At 37.1% G+C, this 25,413-nt stretch overlaps 1 protein-coding gene across 1 annotated transcript; it reads left to right on the top strand.

The window, feature by feature from the left end:
- Positions 1–5,004: 5,004 nt before the first annotated feature.
- Positions 5,005–25,373, top strand: IL6ST (interleukin 6 signal transducer). Its single transcript, XM_010010752.1, has 15 exons — positions 5,005–5,071; positions 6,138–6,449; positions 8,268–8,400; positions 9,634–9,794; positions 10,129–10,280; positions 12,104–12,263; positions 15,614–15,696; positions 16,868–17,087; positions 18,155–18,331; positions 18,991–19,086; positions 19,629–19,775; positions 20,729–20,869; positions 21,841–21,937; positions 23,307–23,388; positions 24,240–25,373. The coding sequence occupies exons 1-15, from the start codon at positions 5,005–5,007 to the stop codon at positions 24,966–24,968; spliced, it is 2,757 nt and encodes a 918-aa protein (XP_010009054.1). The 3' UTR covers positions 24,969–25,373.
- Positions 25,374–25,413: the final 40 nt, after the last annotated feature.

Raw genomic sequence — 25,413 nt, forward strand, 5'->3', positions numbered from 1 at the left:
TGAAAGGGACAGAGATATCATTTGTGTGTAAGTATTTTAAATGTGAAAAAGCATTTTGGAGTATTCTGTGCATATAGTGTTACATAAGATTTTCAAGTGATTCTCTTAGAAGTGTTAGGGGTTTTTTGAGTCTCAAATATTTTCATGAGGGAAGTAGGTTTGGAGAAAGGAAGGAAGCTTGCAGATGAAATACTTGTAATTAGAAAGTAGTTACAGCCTGAGTAATCAAAATTCCATTAAAATAGTTAAAGGTTTTAGATGGGCTTTCAGTAGTAGCTGGCTTGTTATTAAACCTCAAGCAGTGTTACTGCTATGTGTAGTATCACTTGCTCTATCCTTCTGAGCTATATGTATTTTTACCACTCGAAGCTGTAAGCTTAACTCTTAAATTTTTTGAGGTATTTCTGGAAATCCATTTGTCAGCAACCTTTGGGCTTCCATGATTGATGTGATAATGAGCCTTAATAGACTTAACACCTTCCTGTGGTGGTCATGGTGTGTTCTGTAGTTCCTGACTTGCAAGTTGGCTTTGCTGGCAAGAACATGTTATTTTGGCTATTTCTCTTAAACCTAAATTGTCATTTGTAGGTCACTTGGACAGTAAATGTCACCCCTTTGAAACGGAAAGATGGTATCTCATCATATGACTTATACCTGTATTGAGTTTGGGGTAGTTTTCATGATTTATGAAATCAGATTAATTTGTAAGGCTTCTCTCAGTTGCTTAGAATAAGTAGTGATACCTGTTTTATGTGAATGGTTGACATTTCTTCAAAAATTGTTACACGTAGTTCAGCCATAAAACTCAATGCTGTTGCTACTTTATTCATATAAAGCTTGATTTTAGGGTTGTTACTAGCTTTTCATAGGACACTTCCTGAAGCATCAATTTAAGGTTCAGGCATAAAGGCTAACTGCTTTTCTTTCAAAATAGTAGCAGGACATGAAGCTTAATAAAAGTCCCATATGATTTTGAGATTGAATGGGGTGATGTCATGGCATATGAGTTTGTCTGTCTTTGTTGAAGTAATCACAGTGTTTTAACAGGTTTGTTTCCGAAGATAATTTATGTTCTGTGAGTTGCGCTCTGTCATCATCATCAGTTATAAATTGCCCATGTTGGTTTTACTGTGTAGTATTTTGATGGACTTTGGTCCTTTGCCACTTTGGCAAACTTAACCATGAAAGTAACCTGACAAACTTCTAACATCGGTTTCTGTCTCCCTTTCCTTTTCACTTAGTGGTCCTTGACAACTGCATAGTATAGATAAAATGTTGATTTGACTTTTCTTAAAAAAGAAAAAAAAAAAAAAACAAAAAACAAAAAACAAAGAACAAAAAACCCCAAACAAACAAAACCCAAAAAAACAACCACCAAACTTCTGAACTGCACCTTCAGTGTTAGTTCAGCATCTGGTTAAACTTTCACCTTAAGGTTCCTAAAATGCTACACCAGCCTGTAAAACTTTGGGCAGTGCTGCATAATTGCTGAAACTATTGAGTTTTCTGTGGTCCAGACTTGCAACTTAGTCTGATTTGAAGCAGTTACTGTCTAGCAGCATTTCTTTTGAGTGATGGTGATAGCACTACATGACTATATTTTGAAGTTTTGGTGTAGATGTTATGCTGGGTTTCTGCACTGTCTGCAACTGAGCATCTTTACATGGGGCTGGTTATAAGCCCCACCGTTTTTTGTTTGGATTTTGGGGGGTTTTTTTGTTGTTTTGTTCTTTTTTTTTTTTTTACATCTTTCACCTGGGCAGGATGGATGGAAGTGCTTAGTGTAGAACTAAATTTCAGTTAGGAATCAGTCTTGTAAGAGAGTCTTGAGAGACTAATGTTTTATAGAGCAGCACATATTAGAAGGCAGTAGCCCCTTCATGGGTTCAGTGTGTAGGTTCAACCTTCATTGACCAGGGAGGGGGAATTAAAATATATCAGAACAGCCTAGAAGCAGATAAATGGTGAACTGTAGTGTGATCTTGACACCATAGTCACAACTGCTTGTTTCCTGTGCTGTAGGTAGGTAGGCTTTCCTCTGAACTTCCCGTTGCAAGTGATGGAGCATTAGTCTTATTCCTTTTGCCTTTCAGGAGCTGAGTGGGCTGTGGATGGTTTCTTTGCTCCCTCAAAACAGATACTAAACTTTCCAAAGTGCAAAGTAGTAGAGATTTGGACTTCATTCTCCTATGTGTAAATTAATCTGCTTAGGACAACTAAAATCTTATATTCCAGGTCTGGAAGACAGTTGTATATAGAAATAACATTTTAAAAGATGAAGTAATCTTACTTTGATTCGTTACAAAACCCATTATACTTTAGACCAAAATGTGTGATAATTCTATATTATTGTTTGCTTCTGTTGAGACTGTTATTGGCTGAGTGTTGGCTTTTATGTGCCTTCAGGTGCTTCATAGTATTTCGTATTAACCTGAGCCATACTTACTAGGATTTTAAAACCAGCAGTTCATGAACAGTTTTGTGGACATACAATTTAACCTGAAATAAATCACTACCAGAAAGAAAACAAATACTTTGTAATTATGTAATACTTACCTTTGCTGACATGCCATTATTATTCTAATGTGACATCAGTTGTGATACCAAATGGGAGAGAAATGCTATAGTGAATATTCTTTTTAAAAACTCTTGGTTTTGCTTTTTTATATCTGCTTCAGTCTTTCCTCTTTCAATGGGGAAGCAGCTTTTGCTGTTCTGCAGCTTTTAGCAATTACCAGGGAGGGGAGTTGCTGCTTCTTTCCACCTAGCTTTTAGTTGCCTTAGGGTTCTCATGAGTTTCAAATCTTCTGCAACTCAATTTGTTCAACTTAAACGCTTTAACAGAACCTTGCTTAAAATAAAATTAAAAAATAAAAAAAAAATCTTAAGTTCTAAGCTTTAGGTTCACAACAATCAAGCAGTATTTCTGATAAACGTTAGAGTAAGTCAAGACACTAAAATAGATTCACATGTGCTAGTTTTATCCAGTGTCTGAAGACCAGAATCAAAAGAGAATACTCTTCTGAGTTTGGTTGTATTGACCATATGAATCTGTTAAAATTTGTGAAACCACTTTGGACTTTAAAATGCAGAAAGGCATGAGTAGGCAGAAACCTTATTTTTCAGGTGTTAGAAGACTTTACATCCATAATAAAAAATCAGTTGGTTTAGTTCTCTTACTGTATGCTTGTAATAAATATCTAAACATGTATTGCACTTGAAACTGTGTAGTGGTTTTCATATCCAGCCCAGTGAGAGTACTTAAGTGTAACGTAGAAAAAATGAATAGCCTTTTGATTCTAAACTTCATACAACTACAGTTCCAAACAGCCTCTAGTCACAAATACAAATGCTGACATAATTGTCAGGTCTTCTAATATTTCTAGTATTAAATTTCTGTACGGGAACTCTTAATAGGTTTTGAGTGCTGAACTCGCAAGTACAGATGCAAATACACTATTGGGTGGTTCTGATTGCTATTATTTTAATTGTAACTGAAACACATCTACATTGGTGAGTCCTATGAAGACTCTTCTGTAAAGGTTTGAGATTGGCTTTAGTTGTTTATTTCTAGTTCTTATGAATAAGGATTTTCCTTACATTATAATGTTAATCTTGGTTTGTTCGGGGGAAAAAAAAGTATATCTGTGCTGATGCCTAAGGAATGAGGGTCTAGCTTGTTACTGATACATTAGTGCTTAAATGTCTAGTTTTACCGATCTTCATGAAGTGCCTTGTGTCTTTCTGCCATTATTATAAACTAAACTACATACAATGAAATCAACAGAGTATTTCCTATCATAAACTGCAGTTTCTGCTTGTTCTGATAATAGTAAATGTAGCGTTTAAATTTTCCTTTGCAGGCAATACTGTGGAATTCCCAATTACTTCTTAGTGAGTTGCTTTCTGTAGTGCTGAAGTTCAGAATACCAGTTTCCAAATAAGTTTTTTAGGTCAGTGAAAATAAAACTTCAGAAGCAGGGTACTACAGGCAATCTCATCGCAAATCTTAGTAAGCATAAAAATTTATGTTTAATTTCTAGCTATAAGAACAGTATGAGATCTGCTTCTAGAAATCATGTTGTGGACTAAATGCTTTGCTTGACTAAGCCAATCTACCTATTCCTGTAAAGATGCTTAAGAGTAACTACGAATGATATGACTAGAGAATGGTAACTTGCTTTTAGTCGTTTAGGGCTTCTTTGTAACTGCAAGTTGAGAGGATACTTTTGTGGCTTTGGAACAACTGAAGTGAAAGCTACTCTGAATGCTTCAGTTTCTCTGAACTGTTCTGTAGAATTGTCAAAATGGAGAACAAGTGAGCTCTGGTACAATACAGAAATAACGTAAAATATTAAAAAAACTTTCAAATTTCTGAGGAATTGCGAACTCCCTTGTAAGACTTTGAAGGTTTGTTAATGCTTTTTCTATAGTAGTCAACATTATATGGTTCTTGATATGGAAGCATTGTACTTTGTAGTTCTTAAATGTATTTTAGTCACTTGTGAATGAGACGCATGGTTTTGGGGTGAGTTGTTCTGAACCTTGAGCAAAGCACTTATATCAGTGCCCTTGAAAAAAGCTACATAAGTATGGTAACTATAATCAAATTCATAGGGTTCTGTTTCAAAACCTGAGCCACAGTGTTATGCTCTCTATTCTAAGTGAACTTCCCACAGAAGTTCCAGTGAAGTTTGTTCCCATATATGACACAACAACCTTAAGCTGATATATTTCTTAAATTTGTAACTGCTTTAAAGAGGCTTTAAACTGCATCGGTTGTCTTAAGTAGACATTGGATTTTGTTGCAGCAGTGAGCAAAATGGAAACAGTATGCCCACTGTTTCTCTGAAGTGAGAATATACTAACTCTTTTAGAAAAGGAAATGTGCATACTTAAGAAATTGTCATAGACTAAATACAAATCTGAATTTGATGGAGATCTGAAGAGTAATATTTCAAATATATATTTATATATTTTTCTGTTACAGGAATTCTGTGCAGCATGTTTTCTGGGTGGAACTGGGTGGCCCATAGTTTATATCTGTTCTTGAACATCTGTTTTCTTGAAGGTAAGACTTTCCTGTCTCAAAAGCGAGACTTACTTAATTGGATGCTTGAAGCATGTACTGCTTTTTGTCTAGATACTTGTGGAATGAATGCAGAAAGCAAAATTATTAGGATAGGGAGAGTAGTCTGTGCTCTTAATACAGTGTTAAAATAATGCATGTTAAAGCAATACTCACTTCTGCTTCTATTCATTGGCTCATCTATGTACAAAAAGAGTGAAGAGTAACTTTGGTTGCTGGAAGATTGCTTTAGTTCCACTGACATCACTGGAGCTGTCATTGTAGCAAACTGAAGTTTAATTTCACATATGCCGAATGGTATCTAAATGAAAGCATGTATTGGTCAAACTAAATGCTGTTAAAGCAATGAGCTACTGGTGAACTGGTGTTGTAGGCTCTATGATCAATCCAGAGCTGTAGGTCACTGTTACTGTGTTGAAAATGGTCATCCTCGAGATGTTTATTATGGCTGTTGATTCAAAGCAGCATTTCAGTTGTCTATTTCATCCTTAGAACTTGACGCTTTTCTCTTTATGTGCCTCTGTAGCAGTAGTCACAATTTTGTTGTTGTGTTGAAGTTCCTTAGTAAAAAGAGTACTGCGAAATGTGCAGAGTTCACTATAGTTACCAAATATGCTTATAGTATACCCACTGAAGCTTTTGAAATTGACAACTCAAGTATTTAACTGTTTGCATGCAATTCTTCTAAAACCAATTCACCACAACAAAGGTGCACAGTCATCCCAGTCACCTCAACTATATTACCCTTCTCCTTCAGAACAGAGTAAACATTGAATCCTTTGGTCTACTCTGTCTCTAAAGGCCCCTGTTTATTAATCAAGCTTTTCTTGCTTGATAAAATGCTTTTGCAAAGCCTGGGGAGCACTACACTGGTTTTGCCCTTTAGATCTGCTTGGTGGTCCATTAATGCATTTCAGTTTTATAACTGTCAAGTAACTAATTTACTGCATAGACACACGTAGTATTTTTAATGTTACACTGGTGTTGTATCAGCAATATTGATTACAGAATGCTCTGTATTTTTTAATAAAGATGCTATTCTTTTTAGTTTCAGGTGGACTTGTGCAGTCATGTGGTCACATCATCCCAGAGTCTCCTGTATTGGCCCTTGGTTCCAATTTCACAGCATTATGCATTTTGAATGAGAGTTGTTTGGACTTTGGCAATATCTATGCTAGTCAAATTATCTGGAAAATTAAAAATAGAGTAGTACCTAAAGAACAGTATCGTGAAATAAACAGAACGGTTTCCAGTGTCACATTTAATGATACTTCTTCACTAGCTACTCCTCTGACATGCAACATTTTAGCAGACGGACAGATTGAGCAGAACATTTATGGAATTACAGTTACAGTAGGCTGTAAGTACCATTTTTCTTGCCTTTTATTCTGCTTTAAAAAAAATATTTCTGAGAAACAGGGAAGAGAATGCAAACAATAGTAAGTATGCACATCTTGCATTCCCTCAGTTCCTGGATAATTGTATAAAAACATTGTCAAATTACATGACATCAAAGCCGGTAAATGTGCACAGAATGATATTTTCTATTCAAAAAAATAGAAAATACTCTGGAGTGTTTCAGTGTTTAAATAGGAAGAAAACAGAATAATAGAAAACAGCAGAAAAAAAAATGTCAAAGAAGGAAAATTTAGATTACAGAAAGATGTGAATTTAACTGAAATCACTCCTAGGAAGTAAACTAACCTCTCCTTACTTCTTGCTTCTGTGTCAGAGTTCAAGGAAATACAATCAGGTGGTATGTCCTGCTTTCATAATACTACTATGAAATTAACGTTTTCTTCATTAACAGTCTGAGAAATATTTAGTCCATCTATATCACTAAAATTAACCTGAACTGCTTAAGGTTGGAGCATATTATTTGGATTACCTTAGTACAGAAGAAAATACTTCCAGCTGATTATAAACTTCCCTTGCTCAAGCATGATAGCACTTGCATAGTTCTGAGCATGTGCTTTTTGAGACAAGACTGAGATCTGGAGAAAGTAATATGACTAACTTAATATAGTATTTAATTAGTTGGTGGACAGTTTATAAAGTAAGTGTTCGGGTGTCCTTAATAACAGTATGAATGGTTGATGAATTATGTTGCCTCCTAGTGTTAGGAAAAGGTAGTGCAGTTGTTGCGTGGTCTGTGTATGTAAGCCTGGGTTGAGTTCACGATTTTAAGCTAGTGTGGTTCTAGCATGAGTTACAAAATGCTTTCACATAAAAAAAAGCTTTATTTTTCAACTTCTAACGAGTACATTTCTTACCATAAAAGATCTGACAGTCAAAATACATGGAAAGGTGAGGACAGGATACAATATCCTAAGATGATAAACTGAATGACAGTACAGGTAACATTCTACAGTTGTAATTCATCTGTGAATCTTGAGATACATTTGTATTTAAAGCTACTGTATTTTTGTACTATCAATTAAAGAAATTCTGTAAAGAGTATGAATAACAGGTTTGAGAATAATACAACTCCTCAGGAACAAAACCATAGGTTCATAAGGTAACTCTGTTGAGAACAGTATTTTGCTGGAAAGGAAATAAAATTCAAGTACCTTATACTGTTGTAAATAAAGTGGTATTCTAAAAGCTAGAAACAAGATTCTCGTATGCCATGATTTGTATTTAAGAAGGTAAAAATAATAGTTCAGCTGCACTCTGAAAAATTTTCTTACACAATACTGAAGTGCACTGATGAAGATCCCTTATCTCTCTTGTACATGTTCACAGCTAAAGCATTCTTCTTCCATAGTTCAGGTAGGGGAGAACAGAGCTATCCAGAATTGCCTTAGAGCTCAGGTTATTAGCAAAGTCAGCATTTACTAATCCAGCTGTAGCGCTCACTAGCATTTTTTTCTGTGTGAATTAAAATAGATTTAGATGATAGGAGGTTTTCTGCCTCAAAGAATGAGAAATTTGCTGTTCCTTACTGTCAGGTGTTTGTTCCTCATACAGCCTACTGCTTTTGAGAGCAGCTGATTAAGCTTCTTGATTTCTGTTGCAGGATGGTATCTAGCACTTTTTGCCCCCCCTCCTTTAGAAATAAACCTGACTACAAATACTTCTGATATTCATAGAAATTGCCTTAATGGGGCACTTAGCATGATTCTCACTGGATTGAAATGTGTATATAGATTAGTTATTTGTAACTTTTTCTCTTCAGTGCCCCCAGAGAAGCCCAAGAACTTAAGTTGCATTGTATATCAGGTGTTAAAACTCACATATCCTATGACTTGTACCTGGAATCCTGGAAGGCATACATTCCTGGACACTCACTTTAGATTGAAATACAGATGGTAAGTAGCCCTCTATAGAATAGCTAAAGAATTTTGAAAAATATTTACACGCTAAACCAAACTCTCATTAAATTCCTTGATACTTTGGAAGAGTTCTTAACTTAAATCCAGTTTTCTGAAGCATAGCTGTCTATTTTGAGGGGAAGAGAAGAGCACATATTTAAACTCATTCTAAGTCAGACTTGAAGTTTTGTTGCTATCTCCTGTTCTTCCATTCTTCAAATCAGTTATTAGTGTGTTTTGAGTATAATACACATAATCATCAGGTGACTGAATCCAAATTATATATTCTATGTTTTTCTGTAGTGACTGTTCTGTCCCATTCTAAACAAGTAGAAGATACCCCTGCTTATTGAAGGAGGGGTGGACAAGATGACCTTCTGAGATCCCTTCCAATCCAAACTGTTCTGTGATTCTAAGTAAATCTGTGAGTCTAATTGACTGGATTTTGTAGAGGTATTATCTACTTTGGACTTCCTAAGAACTCAGAATGGTGTTTGTCCATGATTAATCCTAACGTGAAAGTTTCAGCCAAAGTATTTTTCCTGTGAAAGCAAAATAAGTATTTTTTCAAACTCTTCAGATGGTCTCTTATAGTTGAAAATGCAGTGAACAAAATACGTGCTCTGCTTTGGAAACTGGAATGACTGCCCACAGCCTTCCATTTACCCCATTCCACTAAAGTGTTTTGGTAACAAGTGTTAAAAGATTGGATAAATAGAAAACCTTAATGCTTTGCAAATCGCTGTCGCCCCTAGAACTGTCTGCTGTTACTGTAGCAGAAAGTGGTGAGCAGAAAATGATGTGTAGCTGCAACACCGTACTCCTGAAGGGTATACAGATAATATTGACTATGTCTTTTAATGCATGAATGTGCTTCTAGTTTCTACCTGTATTGCTTTTGATTAAATGTATCAGTTCTTGATCTTTATTTCTTTAAGCTAAGTTGGATTTTTGTACAGCTTCATAATTACAATAGCGTCTTTTGCTTTTGAAGGTACGTGACTTGGAAGTCAAGAGGTTTTATTCTAGTTTCTATTCTAAAGCAATCATGGCTTAACAAGCCATTCTAAATCTCTTCACCTTTTCATCTGACCTGTCTGCTTACAAAAATAATGGCAGAGGAGAAGCATACAAGCTAAAGTGATTGATCACTCTGATCTACTTAAAAGATTCTTGAAAGTAAACCAAACTTACTGCTTTGTACCTTGTTTTTCCTTCTCTTTTGTTTAGGCTGCAAGAGAACTTTCCTGACTGTATACCAAAAGATGTAAACAATTCTTGTACGATTACTGAAGTTCAGTTCTTTGTTAACATGAAGGTCTGGGTAGAAGCAGCAAATGCTCTTGGAAAGGCTGAATCTGATCCTCTTATTCTTGATCCCATTGAGATTGGTAACTATATGTCTCTTAATAAAGCTTTACTTGTACATAACTGTTGCTTCTGTGTGTATTGCTGAATTGCTGTATTAATGTTCCTTCACTATAAAAATTAACACTGCTGAAATATTGTTGACTAGAACTGTGCTGGACAGAGGTATGAAGGTGGGAGATTTGACCACAGTTCAGCTGTCAATTTCTTATTGAGTAGTCTGCTTTAGAAGCTAGTGTGAAGTAGCAGCCATTTGAGTTTGTGAAAGACTTTAATGGCAGTGTTACAGCATAGCTACCAACTGCTAGAGGCATGATAAAATACAGCTGTAGAGTTGACTCTTATCTCCTCTTCCAGTTAAACCTCTGCCTCCACACAATTTATCAGTCAACTCAGGAATGCTGCCTACTGTTCTGAAGCTTTCTTGGGAGAATCGGATTTCAGCAGCTGTGATGAAGCTGAAATTCAATATTCGCTATAGGATCATGGGTGACAAAAACTGGATGCAGGTAATACCACTAATGTTCCTTGTCAGTCTCCTGGTGTAACACAGCCCTTTGTCAAACTGCAGAAGTTGTTCCCTCACTGCTGCAGTTCAGAGGATTCACTTTATTATCATTAGGCCTTCTGTGGCCTCCCAAGGCAGTTTATCTGGCCTGTTCATAAAGGCCGTTATCTAGGCTATTTTGGCACAATCTGGAGTACAGTGACCTTGTCTCTTCTTTATGGACTTGTCTGCTGTTCTCTGAATCATACTGCAGTATGTTTATTTTGAATTTTTATTCTGTACAAGCAACATCTGGAACATTCAAGAACTTTCATCTTCCTGTATGCATGAAAACTCTTGATGCAAATGTCATTTAAAGCTTGGGCAAACACTGTTAAGTGCTGGAATGCTTTTTTGAATTTGTCATACCTGTACTGCCACAGCAACCCCAGGCAACACTACAGGCTTGGGGAAGAGTGGCTGCAGAAAAAGGACCCGGGGGAGGTGTTGGTTGACAGCTGAATGAACATGATGCAGCTTGTGCCCAGGCAGCCAAGAAGGCTAACAGCATCCTGGCCTGCGTCAGAAATAGCGTGGCCAACATGGTCAGGGCAGTGATCATCCCCCTGTACTGGGCACTGGTGAGGCTGCACCTCAAATCCTTTGTTCAGTTCTGGGCCTCTCACTGCAAGAGAGACATTGAGTGGGTCCAAAGAAAGGCAACAAAGCTGGTGAAGGGTTTGGAGAACAAGTCTGATGAGAAACGGCTGAGGGAACTGGGGATGTTTAGTCTGGACAAGAGAAGGCTCAAGGGGGGACCTTACCGCTTTCTACAGCTACCTGAAAGGAGGATGTAGCGACATGATTGTTGGTCTCTTCTCCCAAATAACAAGTGATAGGACAAGAGGAAATCGCCTCAAGTTGCTCCAGGGGAGGTTTAGACTGGATATTAGGATAAGCTTCTTATCTGAAAGGGTTGTTAGGCTGACCATGGAGGTTGTCCTGCCCTTTTAGCATGTACACAAGACCATTGAAATAGTAACTTTTAAAACAACTGAGCTTGCTTAGCTGTAGAAACATTTGACTACTTTGACAATTCTTTGCACTCAGGCTTAACCTCTTGAGTGTTCTGCATGTGTGTTTAATCTGCAGTTGTCCCTTTTGCAGGGTTGCTCACTATATAAACTCCTTAATGGCAAGTGGAATAACATGAGAGAGGCACTCAGTGTGTGTGAACCTACATGTATCTATTATCCACATCACACATCTGTTTCTGTACATATGCAGTAATATATTTTCTGGCATTCTATTGCTCATTAAGATAAAGGAAAGAGCTTATGAAAATAATTTATTAGCAAAAGTATAAACTACTCTAAAACTCTTTCCCATGTCAGTTAAGAAACATTCTCTATCAGTGGAAGCAGTGAACCTGTATTCTCTAGCTTTATAGGAGGCTTATAGCAAAGGTATTTTGCAGTTGATATTCCAGCAGATGTCCCATCTTGCCTTTCAGGACTTTGCTCAGTTATTACTGTAGGATCAGTAAGAAGAGGAATTATATGGGAAGGAAAGAGAGGTAGACAAAAACTAATTAAGGAAAACAGGATGAGATAGCTGCTTACCTATTCTGTTGTATGATTTGCATTATACCTGCTAAATACGCACAACTCTGATCCTTTACCAAACTACTGTTGAGAATTTAAGCTTTTAGAAATGAGGGAAGAAAAACTTGTTTTTATTGGGCATGCATGTGGTGGACAGCCCTGTTGGATGAGAGCTGTAGTAACACAGAACTTACCTTTACAATTTTTGATCAGTGCCTCTAAAACCTTTTTTTATTTACAGGTTCCTCCTGAAGATACAGCTTCACCAAGAACTTCATTCAGTGTTCAAGGGCTCAGACCCTACACAAAGTATGTATTTTCAATTCGTTGCATGAAGGAAGATGGAGTGGGCTACTGGAGTGACTGGAGTGAAGAGAAAACTGGAGTCACCACTGAAGATAGTAAGTAATATGTGAAAGTAGGTCACTGACTTTCAAAATGTGCAATTTGGCAGTAGTCAGCTGAAATTGTGTATCCTTGCTTGAGCTGTTTGATTATACATGCGATAAGGCTCTACCAAGTTACTTTCAGTAGTGACTGGCTTGACCTGTGGATTCCAAGGAACATGAGAGAGCATTCCAGAAAGCTAGTCTAGAGGCGCTCCCTGAAAAGAGCTAAAACAGGAACTAGGGAAGAGAAGATTTCTTCACAGGAAGTTATGTTCTCAAAGTCTTTTATGATGTATGCTTTATGCTTCATTTTCTTTGTTCTGAAGGTTACCCTCTGTAACAGAAGCTGTTCTGCTTGTGTGAAAGGGTTTGGGGTATTTTTGGAACACAGACTGCCTTAGTTTGTGAAAAACTGTTTGGTGTTTAGGAGGCTGATAAATAAGTCATAAGTGAACAAGCATCAAAGTATGAAACAGAAGATTTTAGTCATATAGGATACATAGACTTCTTCGTAAACTTTGTAAAAACAGTGATGTGAAGTAATGTGCACATGGGAAGTTTAGCCTCTTACGCACCAAAGCATCTAAATAAAACACTCTGGTACACTCTTAACTTTCCCACGGTATTCTGCATCTACAACCCTTTCTTGCTCATCACAGTCACAGCTGCCTCTGCACTGTCTTGTACCTGCTTGTTTACAACGTTCTACAGATGGTGATAAAGAGTCTCATTACTGATATGTTTGTCACGGTGGGAGGCATAAAGAAGAGAATGCCATGTATGAACAGCTGACTTTGAGCAAGATTGAGTCTGTGTAGAAAATGGTTTTATTTTTAATATATTTAATCACAAAAATCACTGTCGCTTTACAATTTCCCTTCTTGATGCCTTACATAATCATTGGAGTTGTTATCTGGACTTGTAATATCCTGTCTCTCTGCAGCAGGGGTGAACACTGAATTGCTGCTATCGTGATTTAATGAGGAAGGCCTCAGCTGTTTGGGAGCAGTATCTGGTTTGTGTTTAGTCTTGCACAGAAGGACTTTGTCAGCAGGTTATATACAACTTGAAAGTATAAACACATTACTGCTCAAGACAAACAGAAGATAGTCCACTAGATTAAGCTTTAAGTTCACAGCCCTGGAAAAAAAAATTGCTAAAGAGAGAGCCTTAGTTAAGTGTCAGGCTTCACTGCTTTGTGGAACAAATCCTCAGCATTGCAAAGTTGCTACCATGCACCAAATCTATTCATGCTGAAACCAGCTCATCAACTTGGCTTTTTAACTCCTTGTGGTGCTCCAGCCAGCTGTTATAAAATTATCTGTTACCACTGAAATTGTCTGTTGTTACTGAACTGTATGATCTGCAGGTATGGTGCATCACTCTGGACTCATTCATATTCCTTCAGGGCACTGGCACTTGAGACTGTTACTGCACTCTGTATCTTCTAAGATCTATGTCCACTGCATCACACAACATGTTTTTTAACTTCATTAATCATTTCCAGTTGCTCATCAACACATACATTGCTTAAAATGCACTGTGGCATTAAAGTAACTACAACTCACTGTTATGAATTTAGTATGTCACAGATCATGGAATCCATTGCAGTATTTCCCCACTAGAGAATCTGTCGTATAAGTTTGTTCTTTAGTACAAAGACTCTGCATTCTGCCACTGAATTGTGCCAAAACCATTAGTTGAATGCTTAGCTTTTTCTGTTACTAAATTATTTTTTTCTAATTTTGGCTATTTTGTTTTGCAGCACTTTCATGACTTAGCAATTGTTCCATCAACTGTAAACTTACACAAAATAAACTTGCACAATAACTGAGTAGTAGTTATTGGAACACTGACATTAAAATCACACCCATGTATTTGTTACAGTATGAAAGATCGTGTTTTCAAATAGTGGATTCCTGCATTTTCTTTTAACAGAACAAAAATGCATGCAGTGTATTAACAGACACAACCTAGTACTATGCATTTGGCCATTTCATTCACTCTCCAAATAAAAGCCCCAGGTTTACCTTCTGTGGTCCATTTTCCTTTTGTAATTCACCTGAATAGTCCACTTAGACTGAACTGGAACTGATTTAATGTCTTTAACAGATGTTTGAGAGGTGCTAACTGGTATCTTATTAAATCTAAACCTCTGTTGGTGTCAGAACACCCAATGTAAGTGTTTTGCTTCTTGCTAAGGGTAAAATGAACTGTTGAGGAAGACCTGTACGGTTAGTTGTGATGCATTGCAAATGTAAATAGTCTGTTTTCTAGTAGCTGTTGTAGTGGAACAGCATTTTAACAAATTGTTGTAGGTACCCTTCCTAACAATAGCAGGATAGTCACACATTTACGCTGCTTGCAGTTAGCGTTTTCAGCTACTGTACCAGTAAGTTGATAGCAGAACAATTTCCTGTCATGAGTTTGCTTACCCACAACTGTAAATGCCTAGATACACTTACAAATGTATAGGACAGTGGGATAACTTAAGTTGGAAAGAAGCTCGTAAGGCCTGTAGTTGCCTGATCATCTTTCTACCAAATGTAGACTTTAGGTATCAAAACTTTTTTTTTTTACAGTACAATTGCCTATTGGAAAGACTAAATGAAACAGGCAGACACTGGACACTTAAGTTATTTATGCCACTATTATTTCCCTCAGTGAGATTATAAAACTGACCTTCAGGTGATCTACTTTGTCTAAGGCTATTAGATCCATATCCCAGAAAAGTCCACAGCTGCTTGCCTTCTGCTTTCGGAAGATTTGGGTTTTGTCTCCATAGCAAGTTATGTAGATACAGGTGTATTATCACTTCTATATTCAGGAAGGTAATACTTCTGCATTTCCATATGGTTGTTTCCAAGTGTTAGGTACTGTAACTATTAAGTGAAGTTTCAATGGAATCCTTAAATGCAAAGGTATAAATGTACAGTCGGGATGCTGAAGAGTAATGCAAGCATTCCAGCAATTTTGAAATCTTTTGACAATTATTTTACTACCTGATCCTTACCAGAAAGCATATAGTTTGTATCTCCAAATAGTGACTGTAACTAGGGGTCTTTACATCCAGCAGAGCAGGTTTGCTTCATAACTGTTATATTACAGCACTGTCATCTTAAGTCCGTTCTCGCAGTTGCTCAGCGTGGTGATTCTCAGTTTGATACATTATACTTAAAGCACAGCTGTTGTTTTGCTCATCGCCTCAGGAAATCTTTCCATGCAGGTGTTCCACTTAATATATCAGGCATTATTTTTTTTGAGGAATTAAGGATATGCTTTTTGAATATGCTTTTATTAAAAAAGAAAAAGGTAAGCATCTAATGATAGTCAAAGGATGAATTCATTGTTTCTTTCATCAGAACCATCTAAAGGACCGCCCATATGGAGGATCATTGATGTATCTCGCTCACCACCTTCCTGGTCTGTGCATCTGATGTGGAAGGTAAAGCAACATGACAAACTGCTGGAATGGCGTATTCTTTTAAAAACACAAGTTTTTAAGTGTCAAAATTTACTTCAGCAAGCTTGGGTAGAAAGCTGGGGATACTATGAGTTTTATCAGCATAAGAAGTGCCTTTAGTAGCCTTACTGTAATATTTAGTTGCGGAAAAATTAAAAGTACAGCTGTAAAGGCCATCAGTTAACTGATACATATCTGTGATCCAGAGGATACAGAATCCACTTTTGGATTCCTGTCTTGCTGTCCTTAAGCAGTTGATGAAATTGGAAACTTTCTCTTGAACAAAGTAAACCTTCATGTTATGCCTTCTGCTGTATCCTAAAACTTCTGTAACACTCTCTAGACAGATATACTTCACCTGCAAAATCCATTAAGCCTAGGCACATTCCAGAGGCCCAACTTCTTAAATACAGCACTGCACATTTGCATGCAGAGGGCTGCTGTGTCTAGCTGGCTGATTAATTCAGCTGAGAAAGCAAATGCAATTATGGTTGGTCCCCATCTAAAGCTTTCTTTTGGTCTGTGAACGTCATTACATTTGATCAGCTGTCTATTATTACTAGGTGGCTTGCGTGAAGTTACACATACATTGATATGGCATCATTTTCTGGTGGAACTCATATGCCACTTGCCACTTCTGTCATTATTTAGTTTAAAATTGGAAAACTGGGGCTACTTGTTGAAATTGGTTTCAACAATTTTAAGTTGTCTGAAAACTAATACTGTTACACAGAAACTATTATTAAAACAAGTATTTTTCTACATTAATAGAAGATGACTACTCAGGCTGTTTTGTATTTGGATTTAACACAGCTTAAGATTTAAGATTTCCTTAATGTTGTGTGTGTGGTAAGGTCACATAAAATGAAGCTTTTATCAACACATGTTCTGCAGTCTTTACAGAATAGCTTTTATTAAACTACAGGGTAGTTTTACAGGTAAGCCAAGAAAAACAGGATTTGAACCTGAAATAATTCCAGAAGTTAATGCTTTGCAGAAATGAACGCAGGTTATTTGTGCTTTCCTGAAACACGCAGCTGGTTGATCTGTGTAACTTGTCTTGCTCTCAGATTTTTAGATTATGCATTAAAGACAATAAAGGTTAAGTCGCATTTGTACAGTATCATTATAATCAAAGATGTGTTTCTAACAGGCACTGGAGCCATTTGAAGCCAATGGAGTAATCTTACAGTATGAAGTGAGTATCAGAGCCAAGTCATCTCTCTCCAGTCCACCAGAGAAATACAGTGTTAATACCACCAACCTTACATTAAAGATGCCAAATGGAACTTATGAAGTGACTCTGGTTGCCCGTAACAGAGTCGGGGCATCCCCTCCATCAGTTTTACTTATCCCAGCAAGTAATTCAAAAGGTTAGTGTCTCTTTCAAATGCATCTGCATGGCTTCTGATTTAAGGAATCTTCAGTGTTATAAAATGATACCTTCAATATGGACACATAATTAAAGTATTACTGAATGTATCTACTGTCATATGCCTTATAATTATGCTACCATTTATATACCAGGGAATGTGTGGATTTATATCCTTACAGGTTCATTTGAAGCTGTGTGTGCTGTTGGTTTTGATCTGTAGAGCTACCATGCGCTATGTTCCCTATTGTTTTTCTGAGCATAGCAGGCATTTTTGTTTTCTTTTTTTAAAAAATCAAAGGGTTGGGGAAGCAAGCATCCTATAGTTCCTGTATATATACCATCTCACCATTGTTCTGCTTTCTGATCTCCCCTCACCTCTTTCTTCTCTTGTCTCAGTCTCACTCTCCCCATTTTCAGTATCTTGCCTGGTTGCTTTGTCATCTGCTCCCACTGTTTTCCTACTGCTCGTATTTCTTTCTATTCTGTTCCTTTTCATCATACAGTAGTAGTAACTACAGGCTGGTTTCTCCTTACTTCCAGCCTCTTTTTAGACAATCTGAACACTACCAGGATAGGAAGCAAAGAAACAAGTATATAGGCGGATGATGCTTTTAGCCTAAACACCGAAGGAGAGCCACAGTATGTTTCAAACAGTAGTATTGGAGATAGAAGTACTTTGTAAGGTACATGTGTGTAAGTATTAGAATTTTGCCGCAATATAGGAATATGTTATAAAGAAAATATATTATAAGGAATTCAGAAGTGTGTCAAAGTTTGATATCTCTCTGAAATAAACCCTTTATTTTGGAAGAAACATAGTGTGTTTACTGTGCAGTAAGGCAACCTACTGTGTTTGAGAGCAGAGAAGCTGAGTAACTTCCAGTTCCTGAATAGCCTAATACTGCTTGTATTTCAGAAAATAGCTTTTACATTTCCTTACGTTCTGCCAAATTGTCACCATTACAATAACCCAAAAGAATCCACATTTGACAAAATAGCTATTATTATAATATGTAGCAGAAGAACTGTCAATACGTATAACCTTTCTGTTTTCTTTCATCACAGCTCCTGTGAAGAATGTTAGAACACTACCTAAAGATGGCAAATTGTGGGTAGGGTGGACTGCTCCTAACAGTTACGTTCTTAAATATGTGATTGAATGGTGTCTGGTGTCCAACAGCTCAGACTGCATCATAGAATGGCAGAATGAACCAGGAAATGTTCAAGGAACATACTTAAAAGGTATTTAGCTTGTAAGTCTACAAATGCACTGTAGAATGCTCTCTAAGCCTAGTAAGTATTCTAAAAGTAAGGAAAACTCTTATACTTACTAGAATTTTATTGTGAGACAGGAATCTGGGATAATGCTGAGGGCGTCTGTTAGTTTATGATGAGTGTGGAAGTATCCGTGTGTTTTTGTCAAATACGGTATTTTATCTAATCTTTCATTTTGAAATTTGTTATGTAAGAGCAAGGGGTTTATCTACATTTTTGATTTAGTCTTCTCATTCTTGGAAACCATTAAAGAAGTGAAAAGGTTGAGTTCCTTCAAAATCAAATTCTGTGATCCCTCTTGCAGTTCAAACAATGAAAATTCATCAGCTTTACGGTTCTCAGATTGTGATCAGTAGCTCAAATCAATAATTTTGTGGTTCAGTGCTGCAGACACATAATGGCTTTTTATTTGAAATAAATGAGGAAAAAAAACCAACCCAAACTTCTATGAAGTCTGTTTATTAAAGTTAGCATTTCTGTGTGAACCATTGTATTAATCCTTCAGTTAATATTTTGGAGTTAATAATACAGCCAAAATCCAGAATCCTGTATCTGAAGTAAACAAGAAGGATGGCGAGGAATTTGACTATTTGTGAAACAACACATTTTTCAATATCTTTTTTTAGGTGATATAAAGCCTTTCAAGTGCTACTTGATAACTGTGTACCCTCTATATTCTGATGGTCAGGGAAGTGGACAGTCTGTGAAAGCTTATCTTCAGAGTAAGTACAAAATAGTCATCTTGGAGCATGTAAACTGACTTTTTTGACTAAAAATAATGAGACCTTTTCTTTAATACGGGCTACATAATGAAAAGTAGTCCTACACTTGAGGGTCATCTGATATAATAGATCTTGTCCCTTTGGTTAACATCCATTCTGTTTATTTACAGTATTTAGGAGTTAAACAGATGTCTGTGGCTGACTCTTCCCTTTTTCCAACCTTTATCAGATGATTTGGCATGAGTGTGTTATTTTATTGATATAGTAATATTTATATTTGTGGTATTTTCCAATTCAGTTACCTTCAATTGAAGATTTCATGTGATCTGCTGATTATTGTTTTTCACATCTTTTTCTTCCTGGAGGTTTCTCTTTCAAAACATCTTTGAATTTTCTCTGTTGTCTGAAAATAATGCTTTGCAGATGAGTTAGTCCAGCTATGCCGTTGAAGTTTTTACACAGTAGCAATTCAGTACTCACTAATACTGTTTCTGTGGATGCAAGGGTGCATAACAGAAACTAATCTTCATATCCCATTACAGGTCCTTCAAAAGGACCAACTGTTCAGACCAAAAAAGTAGGAAAAGCCGAAGCTGTTTTGACGTGGAACCATCTCACAGTGGATGAACAAAATGGATTTATCAGAAGTTATACCATATTTTACAAAACTATTGATGGAAATGAAACAGGTAACAAAAAGCAGAGAAGTACTTTGTGGCACTGAAATATTCTGTCTGTCTCCTTCCTAATTCATGCTCCTGAAAAAAGAGATACAGAATCAAGTGTGGCTGACAGTCAGTTCTGGTAACATAAAGCTGATGTCTGAGGCATCTATACCAAACAGAAAAGTCCCTATTAAAGGATTCAGAACATTCAGTCTGTTTATAACAGGGTAGTGAGTTTAGTTGCTGAAAGCTGATTGGCGAGTACTTTGCTCCTATCTTTCTATCTAAATACAGCATGAGATGTTGATGTAGCAAGGTAAAGCTGAACCATTCAAGATGTAAAGAAGTTGACTGCAGTCAAATAGGATAAAGCCTTAAAAAAAAAAGGGGGGGTATATTTTTAATCCTCCTGGAGCTCTAGATCAATACAATATTGCTGATGTAAAACATCTTCTTTGAAATGCATTTTCATTCTCAGTAGTGTGTATGACCGGCAGGCATAAGACAGGGGGTTAGCACTATCAAAATCTTTTAATTTTTAGATTTGCTTAAATTGGAAGAAAGGACCAGTTACTTATGCCTACTCTACTGCTTGTTAGCAGTGTTTTTCTAATTAACAACTGGCTATTTCTAGGTAGCCATGTATTCTGCTTATTAGAAATCTTTAAGCCTCAACGTTACTACTGGTTATGTTTGTAGCTACACTGGGGGAGTGAGAAGGGGAAAAAAAAACCCAACAGCACAAACCCACAGGAAATTAACACATAAAATAACATCAAGAATGAGACTAAATTCAAACACTTGAACAGAAACAGATGAATCGCAGCATTTCTCGTACAAGCCTGTAGTCTTTCTGTTGTATTTTCCATACAGCCATTCATTCTACTAAAACTAGGACATGGCATCCTAATGTTACTGTGTTTGCGGAGTTCTAATCAATTGTACAGAAAACTAGTATAATTTTTTCCTTTCTTTAGCTGTGACAGTGGATCCTTCCAAGACAGAGTATACCCTTTCTTCTCTAGCCAGTGACACACTGTATACTGTGCGGATGATGGCATACACAGATGAAGGAGGCAGGAGTGGTCCTGATTTTACATTTACTACACAAAAATTTGGTAAGGAAGAGTGGTACAATTAGAAGTAGGAGGTAATGGTGCAACACTATAGCAAGGCTCTGTGCAAGGTATGATAGGAGGGGAGGGTGACTTTATTAAAGAAAACGTTTCAGTCAAAGTCATACTCACTAGGTGCCTGGTATCTAGGTAACCTGTCTAGTGCTCGTTCACAGTGAGGTAGTTCAGTCACAGCTTATTCCAGTTGTACAGAGGACATGCCATTCTTGCAACCCTTCATCAGGTTCCACATTCTCATTTATATCACTGTTAAAGTTTGTTACAGTTCTCTACAGAGACTCATTTTGAAGAGTGACATTTCTTGTATGTTCAGCTCTAGAGAGTGCTTCATATTTGTAATGGTAAGAGCAGCAATGTTAATCGAACTTAGTTGTGGAAAACACTTCTTTAGATTTAGCAGGTTTTAATATTCTCTTTTTGTATAGTGTTGTTTTTCCCTAAGTGTTCTGTAAGTTTTACTTAATGTGTATAATATTGGAAGGAATACATAACAATAATGCAACTTGGTGTTTGCAGGCAGAGGGTATTTTCATGTACAGGATAAACTTACGGATGACTAATGACTTTGCTTACGTTACTTACTTGCTCATGATGATGTTATGACAGCCATAAGGCCACTGAAATACCTGGACCACAGGTGAATTCACATAGATGTTCCTGTCATATCTGCCCAAACTGTAAATTTACTTGCTTCTTCAGTATTATAACTTCTGGAGCAACCTGGGGGTTTTTGTTGATGCCAGACATTAGATTGTTTGGACAGAGCTTTTCGTGTTTTCACTTTACGGGCTCTTTTCATATGATGGAAAGGTTCTTCTGAAGGTGAATCTTAAGACTGAGTGCTGTTGGTGTATTCAGTTTCAGATTCTCCCTGTCCCTTTGGGAATGTATGCTGCTGCTGAGTTCCTTAAATGTCAAAGTGAGCTGTAACTGCTTCTCTTCATTTCCTTCAGGGAAAGGAGAGATTGAAGCCATAGTTGTACCTGTGTGTCTAGCGTTCCTGTTGATTGTGCTCCTTGGAGTTTTGTTTTGCTTCAACAAACGTGACTTGTAAGTATAATGAAGTCTTTTTCATACATTTCTGGTATTTCTGGGAATAACAGATGGCAATAATTTAACACAAGTAAATACTCTGCAGCTAGATCAGAAAAAGAAGGTAAAACGCACATATTCAGTCATGATAAACATTCTTTTCCTTGAGAAATTTGCCTCTTCTGCAACTAATTTTTTACTGTTAAGGGTTAGCACACAACCTAAATGTTCCATGACTCAATCCTGCAAGGAAATTCCTGCTTTATTTGCTAGAGTTGGTGAGGATTATGTTTGTTAAGTTGTGATCATGATCTTCTGTGTTGTTTTCTTAGTCATCATGTCAGAGTGGAATGATGATCCTTAGTTTCTGAAGCACAGATGATCTGTTTGCTTGCTATATTTGAGCTGTTTAATTACGGTGTTAGGAAATGTTAAGCTTGATGGCCAAAAAGGTCAGGCAAGCATCTTACTTAACTACCTTGCATAACCTCAGTCAAACTCTGTGCCAGTTTACTACCTGCTGGGAAACATACTCTTTCCTTCTGCTCCCTCTACCTACCACAGAGCTCTTGTCTGTGGCTTTAGCTGAGTGCTTATTGCTGAAGTCTTTTCCCTGCCAAGGAGTAGCACATATCGCATGTCCCCAGTCAACTATCTTCTCTTTCTAATTAAAGACAGCATTTTGTGCCCTTTTCTTTCTGACCTCCCTGCTGTTCCTAAAATCTGTTCTTAATCGATGTCAGTTGCAAAGCCCATTTTGCAATTTTCTTCAGAGTTCTCCTACAGAGCATCTGTTGTTGCACCTTGTCTAAAGAGTGGCATAGACGCATTGGTTTCAGAGTTAGTTTGGTTGGGAGTGAATTATCTACAGAAACATCTATTTTTACTACATTTACTTTTTTCTACATCCTTAAACTTGAGAGTTACAACCAACCAAGTAAGTTTTTCTTCAAAAAGTTTCACTTTATTTTTAGCTGTGAAGATGGCTTAGATTGACAGCTGTGATATTGATATCTTAAAGAAGCAACAATGTATTTTTATACTGGCATGCATCATAGACTTTAAATAATTAAGTGCTCTGTAGATTCTAGAGTGCTATAAATTTTAAAATCCTTCACTAACTCATTACCATTTGTAGCTATCCAACATAAGGCAAACTAACATCTAATGTGTGGAGCAGTTACAAGTGCAGTGCTGTGTTCTGCTAAGTAGTACAGCTTCCTACAAAGATGTAAAGTAGCCCAGGAAGCATTCCTATTTAGAAATAAATACTCTTGCAAAATTTCTGTGTAAAGGAGAAGTGTCCTGGATTATGCAGTACTTGCTACTAACATAGGAGTTTGGGGAGTGCATCTTGTAATTCTGTTCTGGTTTTAATCCTTTACAGAATTAAAAAGCACATCTGGCCTATTGTCCCTGATCCATCCAAGAGTAACATTGCTCAGTGGTCTCCTCAAGTTCCAGCTAAGGTAATACTCATCTTTCTGCATCCTCTAGCTTCCTAGTCCACAAGGTTTCAAATAAACTAACAGTGGGAGTCTTCTGTCTTCTAGCACACAGAGATTTCAAGGAGAAAAAAACTGTGGATGTTAAGTTTCATGACATTGTGGTACAATATGGTTATGAGACTTTTTTGCATTAATAGATTCAGCATTAGAAATACGTTGTCCTTAGCACAAGTTCACAGTATAGAGCAGGCTTTAACATTGTGAATTATATTCAGTTTAGTAGTTGGGTCAACTCCTAATTATTTGACTCATTCATGGAAAATCAGGATTAAGTAAACAGAACTCATGATTCCCATTCTTAAGACCCTGAAGTGTGACTTGCTTGCACAGTTAAATCATGAATGAGAGAGAAGGCTTTAAGTTACTCATGCATAAGGAGGTGGTAGCAAAACTTATGCCCCACAGGGGATGAATTACATAGCAAATTCTGTTTGACAAACTGTGACTAATTTCTGTGAAGAATAGCCATCACATTGAATGCATTATTGGAAACGAAGTAGGTATGGCTCTCAATATAGAATGTTCCTGTGCTGCAGAGCAAATGGTTCTATGTTTATGGCTCTTAAGAATATTTAAAACTAGAGCAAAGCTTGCACACCAACTGTGCTTCTAGAATAGTTGTGTAAGTAAGGCTTTGTATTGGAGACAAAACTACATCCTTCATAACATAATTTGGAGGTATTGCCAAACTTAGGAAAAAAATTAAATGAAGAAACTTGAAAAAATTACAGAATAAAAATTCAGGTATTTAATGAGATTTTTTATTTTGAACATAACCTTCCTCTTAGGCAACATCCATCTCTGTCTTTCAGCATAACTTTAATTCCAAAGATCAGATGTATCCAGAAGGCAGCTTCACAGATGTAAGCGTCGTAGAAATAGAAGCTGATGACAAGAAGTCTTTTTCAGAACAAGATCTAAAACCCTTTGACTTACTTAAAAAGGAAAAAAGTACTTCAGAAGGGCACAGCAGTGGTATTGGAGGGTCCTCATGCATGTCTTCTCCTAGGCAAAGTGTCTCTGACAGTGACGAAGGTGAAACTACACAAAACACTTCAAGCACTGTACAGTATTCAACTGTAGTGCTTAACGGCTACAGAGACCAAACACCTGTGCAAGTCTTTTCAAGGTCTGAGTCGACTCAGCCACTGCTAGATTCAGAAGAGAGAGCAGAGGATCATCATGCTGGAGGAGGTGACAGTACAATACAGAGGCAGCAGTATTTCAAACAAAATGGTGTTCAGGATGAAACCAACACAGACAGGCCATGCTTTGAAAGAATGAAGCAAATCACTTCTGCTAATGAGGGGGATACTGTTGGATTTGCACAACTGCAGATCTCAGGTCAGAGTTCACAGCTATTGGGCCTTGGGCTGGAAAAAAATACCCAGGAAGCTGCTGTATCAGATGCTTTACAGGCAAGTACTGAAGGACAAATTGTGGGACCTGAAATAGTGGAAGGAAATCCACCATCAGTTGATGAAATGCCAAAAAGTTACCTCCCACAGACTGTGAGACAAGGGGGCTATGTGCCACAGTGAGAGAAGAGACTGGCTCTGTTTTAGGCCTTCAGTAGTGCCTGTTCACACTTTCTCCTGTGTTTCTGATAAATTAAGCTAGGTATTTTTATCTGAATGAAGATAGAAATATTGAAATTAAGTGAAGAGTAATATGACAAAGTACAGTAAGGACTGTTTTTGTGGAAGATTTGCAGTCCAGACCTACTGGAGACTTAACTTTTATGCACTACATAAAATCTTCTGTCTGGATAGCTGAATAAGCCTTTGTGCTACCTTGGGGATTTTGCATCTTGTCATATCAGATTTACATGTGATTGAAAATGGCAAGTTTCAATTAATCAATCAGCCAATAGACCTTCTAGAAGAAATACTTTGGTTTGTGATAGTGTACAAGCCTAAAAAGCCAGCTTTAGTTGCTTGGAGCATCTTTGTGCAAAAGTAAGACTGAACCTTAGTATTCTAATGT

Source organism: Nestor notabilis, unplaced genomic scaffold, assembly GCF_000696875.1.
Source record: "Nestor notabilis isolate BGI_N333 unplaced genomic scaffold, ASM69687v1 scaffold11363, whole genome shotgun sequence".
In the NCBI taxonomy this organism is placed as follows: Eukaryota; Metazoa; Chordata; class Aves; order Psittaciformes; family Psittacidae; genus Nestor; species Nestor notabilis.

What these genes read in the sequence shown, in the direction of transcription:
- IL6ST (XM_010010752.1), top strand. Translation starts at nt 5,005, where the DNA reads ATGTTTTCTGGGTGGAACTGGGTGGCCCATAGTTTATATCTGTTCTTG. An exon ending in CCCAGCAAGTAATTCAAAAG is followed by an intron (nt 17,088 to 18,154) that starts GTTAGTGTCTCT and finishes CTTTCATCACAG; the next exon opens with CTCCTGTGAAGAATGTTAGA. An exon ending in CTCCTCAAGTTCCAGCTAAG is followed by an intron (nt 23,389 to 24,239) that starts GTAATACTCATC and finishes TCTGTCTTTCAG; the next exon opens with CATAACTTTAATTCCAAAGA.